This window comes from Sinohyriopsis cumingii, unplaced genomic scaffold (assembly GCF_028554795.1).
Source record: "Sinohyriopsis cumingii isolate HCF-2022 unplaced genomic scaffold, ASM2855479v2 utg000913l, whole genome shotgun sequence".
Classification (NCBI taxonomy): Eukaryota; Metazoa; Mollusca; class Bivalvia; order Unionida; family Unionidae; genus Sinohyriopsis; species Sinohyriopsis cumingii.
In genome coordinates this window covers 4543495-4549913 of record NW_028315943.1, presented here as the reverse complement: position 1 = coordinate 4549913, position 6419 = coordinate 4543495, and the positions used below count along the sequence as shown (strand labels likewise).

The window sequence follows — 6419 nt, the reverse complement described above, 5'->3', positions numbered from 1 at the left end:
CAACAAGACGACATACTGCAAGAGAAACAAGACATACTGCAAGAGAAACAATAAGAAGACATACTGCAAGAGAAACAATAAGACAAACTGCAAGAGAAACAAGATGACATACTGCAAGAGAAACAGCAAGAAGACATACTGCAAGAGAAACAAGACATACTGCAAGAGAAACAATAAGAACACATACTACCAGAGAAACAATAAGACATACTGCAAGAGAAACAAGAAGACATACTGCAAGAGAAACAACAAGATGACATACTGCAAGAGAAACAAGACATACTGCAAGAGAAACAATAAGAAGACATACTGCAAGAGAAACAACAAGAAGACATACTGCAAGAGAAACAACAAGACATACTGCAAGAGAAACAACAAGAAGACATACTGCAAGAGAAACAAGACATACTGCAAGAGAAACAACAAGAAGACATACTGCAAGAGAAACAACAAGAAGACATACTGGAAGAGAACAAAAGTGAAAGAGAGCTGAAATATATAGAAGCCAAATACAGTGACATTGTTCAAGGAAAATGGGGTCTGAAAAGCAAAGACAAGGTTGCAAAACTGTTCAACATCATTACAACAAGAATGCTGTCAACATTGTGGAAAAACAAGAAAATGATTACAGATGATTACATGAAGTTTGGGACTACACAGAGGCCATGAAATCTGGGGCCTTTAATGAAGTTGAAAAGACAATTCTGGAGTGGCTTAAATCTGCTAGAGACCAGAACATTGCCTTCTCAGGACCATTGCTTCTAATGAAAGCAGAACAGTTCTCTCAAACATTATCAATTCTGCATTTAATGCTTTCCATGGCTGCCTTGACCGCTTCAAGGAGAGAAATGGCGTCTCCTTCAAAAATCTAAAATAAACTGCATTATGTAGGAAAAGAAACAGATTTTAAGTACTTTTGCACTTTCATGACCTTTGGTTATATGAATACCAGTATTATCCAAAGTTTTCTTCTAGTATCCACTTACTTCAGATAAACAAGAGTCTACTGCATGTACTTTTCCTCAATTACTGCAATAATTGAGACATATACAGAGATGCATAGTAATACTGTGCGCAAAATAGAACTAATTTATTCCAGTTTGTACTAATCCAATAAATCTGCCCCACCCCCACTCTCCCCACCTCAACATCCAGTAAACTTTGTTGATACTGATGGATGATTTGAGGGTCATATGTTACCTAATTAGGAATGCCACTTGTGTTGGACTGGCTTGTTTATTTCATACAGACAAAATTCAGCTATAAATGGATGTAGACCTCTCACTCTTAAGAGCAAGAATTGGTGTATTTGTTCAGCATGTGAAAGGGAAGATAAGTTTATAGCATTGACAGTTGGTAGGTTTGCATATACACTGACTTTGAGAGTTTTCTTGGCCTTGTCATTTCTTACTTTCCCTCACAAACTCGGCTTTGCTGTTCAGATCCCATTCTACTTCAAAGATGGAGTTGTATTTGGCTTCTGTGCATTTCATCACCATCTTCCACTTTGTACCTCTTCTCTTCCTATATAATGTATTTTAGCACAGTGACAGCATATATATATATTTTGAAAAAACACTCGTAGAGTTGCATGCAGCTTTCGGAGGGTATATAATGATTTTCCTTCATTTATCAAACCTACATTACAAAAATTGCTGCCATTAATTGAATTAATGATAGGGTTATCAAGAGGCAAGTAGATTTTTGGATTAGTGACAAACCATAAACATCACTCATCTTTCAGTTAATCAGTACTCACAGTCTGGACCAACAGGTATCATGATTCAAGAAGTCAAACATGCTGTTCAAGATGATTTTCACATTTTGGATAATGCGTCATGATTTCAATAGGATTAGAGAGTTTTGGACCACTAAATTACTTCGATTAAAGGGGTGTACTCAAATAATTGATGTTCGGATAATAGATATAAAAAAAGATATAAACAAAGATCAAACTCAGCTAGCACTGGACAAATAGTACAGATAATACTGGCCATTTGGATAATAGGAGTATGAATAACCGATTTTTTTTGTAGTTCGTTCACTCAGGACATTTAAAGTTAGTGCTACAAAAGATATTACTGTACAGTAAATGGCCTGGCATCAAGAAGTGCCATTATGCATTTGATGATTAATCTAAATTTAGTAGATCTAAATTGAGTACTGTATTGGAATTCAGTGGTTTCCCTAGGTGGTTGAGTACTGTATTAGAATTCAATAGTTTCCCTAGCTAGTTGAGTACTGTATTGGAATTCAATAGTTTCCCTAGGTGGTTGAGTACTGTATTGGAATTCAATGGTTTCCCAGGTGGTTGAGTACTGCATTGGAATTCAATGATTTCCCTAGGTGGTTGACTAATGTATTGGAATTCAATGGTTTCCCTAGGTGGTTGAGTACTATATTGGAATTTAATGGTTTCCCTAGGTGGTACAAGAACTGCATATGTTAGACTTGGACTGAATTCCTTACCAAATGTATGTACATTGTAAATATGTCAATTCATAGCTGTGTTGCCTTTTCACTAATTCAAATCTTGTTATAGAGCCATCCACAAAGTTTGGCAACTGTAGATGATGGACAACTTTAGTTATTGTGCAGAAATGAAATTGCTAACTAATAGGCAAATGGACATACAACATTATAACCTAACGTGCTTAAGGCAGGTATGTAAAATAAGAGAAAAGATACATGATTCAATCACACTGAAAAACCTTGCTTTTTTGTCATTAAAGTTTTGCTCAATTATTTTAACTCTAGAAGATGGTAATGTGGAACAAATATGTGCTAAAACACAGCATAATAGGTTTGTTTGCTGGTGATGCAACCTACTGGATTCTGGGAAGTAACCAACCTCAATCTCTAATTGCATGGTTCTCACAGACATACATACATACATACACACATACACACACACAAATACACATATACAGTGACCCTGCTATAATACGGTAGTTGGGAGTCATAGAACCCGACAGTGTTATAAGCAACCAGATCAGTCAGCTGAAGAAAATGATGCATGTATCCCAAAAAATGGGGTGAGGGGTGGTAGGTAATAAATGCGGGCAGTCATATATGTGTTTCATTGGCACATTTACCATCTTAAGTTGATGCATATTAAATGGGAAATACACCTATAATGAAAAAAGAGAAGGCATATATAATATTTTGCTTTATTTAGAGAACCATGGATTGGTACATATACATTAATACTGTTTATATATATATATATACATGTCTTATGTATAGCATGAATAGAGTATCAACACTGTGTACTCATCTACGAATCTCATCAAATGCATTGAATCTACAATAGAAGTAATTCCATTTTTTTAAAAATGCACACACATTTAAAATATTCAATAATTTTGTCACAGGTCATAGAGGTCTGAATTCAGTGGATAAACATAGCACAGTCATGCAATGAATGATGAAGCACATTTACTTTTCAGTATGTCCCAAGTTGGTAAAAGTTAGTTTGCATTTTAAGCTGCCATTGGTAGCATTTATAAGCATAAACTTTTTCCCTGCAAGAAGGAAACTTTCACAGTACAGTAAACGTGTTCCAGTCATGTTGGAAAATTAAAAAAATCCATCAGATTCCATTGCTTTTATCTAAGTTTGGTACTGACTTCTTTGAAGAAACGTTCTTAATTTTTATTGAAGATTGTAGTCAGTTTCTTTGATGAAAGGTGCATGTGTTATTGAAGTCACAGCTAAAGGACAGCTTTGGAGAACCAAACAAATGCCTGTTTCTAATTGTGGTGGCAACATCAAATAATTGTATTGTGTGATTGAGACTGATTTTTTTTCCATCTGCTTAGTAAGTTTTCATGACAGTCGGTGCTTCAAAGATAATGTTTTATTTGAAATTTCAGCAAACTATTTTATCTGAGTACATTTTTGAAAAAGGAATTGGTTGGCCATCATTTGGTTGATTGTAGTTACAGTTCCTCCCTGCCTATTGTATAGTCCAACAAGTAAGATGTTGATTTTTTTTCTCTTCATATATGAGGTAGCGGAGTGATGCGCAACCTTCCACTCATCCATCAGAAATTTAACAAAGGGTCAATGGAAAATAGAGACGCATGTGTTCTGGTCTGATGACAAGAATTAGTACATTAAATGTGAGTGTTCTGAAGGATTTAATTCTGAGAGGAAATAAGAGGAATTTTACTTACCTTCCACACACAAATTTTAGTCTATATAAGTATATTAATTACTAGCGAGCAGTCAAAAATCCAATGAAAGATAGATTACAAAATAATGCCTCGTCCGGTTGATTTCCACTGCCAGAAATATCAACAACAAAACAAGCAGATATCTCACAACATACAGTACTCATGTTCAATGTCAACATAAGCGGATTATGATATAACAATGCACTGTTAAAATGGATTGTCAATATGGACAAAGAAATTGTTTATGTAACAATAGATAAACTTCTGTGCATTTTATATATAAGTTTGCGGCTTCCTTTCATAGGGCCTCTGAATTTCTCCACTCCAAACCAATGTTTGTATATACAAGTTTAAACAGCCAACAATGTCGCAAATAAAAATAATAGCCAGATGGTATATTTTGCCACCAATAAGGAAAATAAAATCACAGTTTGCAACATGTGATCCTAGAATAAGCTTTTTACACTTTATTTTTCGTACTTTTAAGAAGACAAATATTTTGTCATGTACGAGAAAAATACATATAAAATTTCAGTAGCCATGCCTTGATAATCTTGTATTACTTGTGCGCGATCTCTTCCCCAAAATGAAAATAAACTATTTACATTTTTTTCATACTTTTAAGAAAGATATTTTTTGTGTGAGAAAAATACATGTACATATATAAAAATTTGGGAGCCATGCTGCAACCATGTTATATCCAAATTCGTGTTATGTCAGAGTGTGCTATAGCAGGGTCACACTGTGTGTATATACATATATATATATATAGATATATATATATATATATATATATATATATATATATATATATATATATATATATGTATGTATGTATATAATGTTTGATACACAACTTAATAACAGTTAATGGTAACAAGTAAACAACATTAACAGAACTATTTCTCAAGATGATACACGAATTTTCTCAAGGAATTAGCAAAATCACTTGATTGAAAGTTTTTGCGCATGTGATGTAGTTCCAGCTTCCGATGACTTGCAAGTATATCTTGCCAATCCTCGTTTCTCATAAACTGTTTGTTTTTCAGGGTTTCCTCAAACATTTCGCTGTTTCTGAGATATTTCAAAAAGTCAGGCAATCTTTTCCTGAATTCTGCTTTGTTTCTGGAAATGAAAAGACATATACCATAATGGCTGTATGTCTTGGGACACAAAACAAATTAACTTTTCTTCATGTCACAAGATTTATATGCATTTAAAAATTATAGCATTTTCTGTGTCCCAACGCTTATAGACATAAAAAAGTCTAGAAAAAATTGGCAAGATTGCCATACTGCACACAGCAGTGACCAGCTCTTGTTCATAAACTGTTATAAACTACTATGATTGTTTTTATGTTATGGTTCTGCGTGTGCATTTTTTCTGATTTTGAAACATGAAATAAAATGAAGGTAAAATATTTTTTCAATAATTCATGGGTCACTTCGAGTTTTTTGGGCAACCAGTACTATAATATAGAATACAGAGCAGTACATACACAGTGCAAAGAGTATTTCCTTTTCTGTTCCCAAAAATACTTTGTGCAGATTTTGCTTTATTCATCATTTTTACCAAATCTCATTCTTCCTAATCATATGTGCTCAAGAGTTCAAAGATACAAGCGATCCAACAATGTGATATAAATCATATGAAATGACAAACATTTTTAATTGTGCAAGTCACATAGCCAGCATGCAGTATTATTCATGTAACTGATCATCACTGATACATTTAAGTTTTGTGTTTCTGCTGACCATTGTAGAAATTCATACCTTTCAACAGAGTATTCATTCCACCTTTGATTTTGGACAGCTGGTTGTTTTGGCATTTCCTTTTGATTATACATGGCAGATTTTTGTCTTTTGTTTTCTCAGACAGGAGACCAGGTAATTGTCTGAACCATGTTTACAGGACCATCCACTCAGAAGAAGTAGCGATATGATTTTTTAGACAGCCACTGCCTTGGACATTTTTTACATCCATGTGGAACCATTTTCAATTAGGACCAGCTAGATCTCATAAGAAATCATCTGAGGAAAATTTTATGTCAATATGACTATCCATTTAGGAGGTGTGGTGATAACAAGATGTTCAAGAGCTATACTGAATGTCAGGTTGGCATTTTCATTTAGGCCCATATATAGATGTTTATATCACCATCCATTCAGGAGGAGTAGCGATAACAAGATTTTCAAGATGGCTACTGCATCAGCCATTCTGGATGTCCAAGCAGCAAGATTT

The 6419-nt window shown here is 34.2% G+C and overlaps 1 protein-coding gene across 1 annotated transcript in view; it reads right to left on the bottom strand.

Moving 5' to 3' along the window:
• Window positions 1-5027: 5027 nt before the first annotated feature.
• LOC149773075 (uncharacterized) overlaps window positions 5028-6419 on the bottom strand; it is a 50399-nt gene continuing 49007 nt past the window's right edge. The window contains exon 7 of the mRNA XM_089946887.1: window positions 5028-5303. Within this exon, the coding sequence (XP_089803013.1) occupies window positions 5078-5303 (226 nt within the window). The 3' untranslated portion in view covers window positions 5028-5077. The remainder of the gene's footprint in view (window positions 5304-6419) is intronic.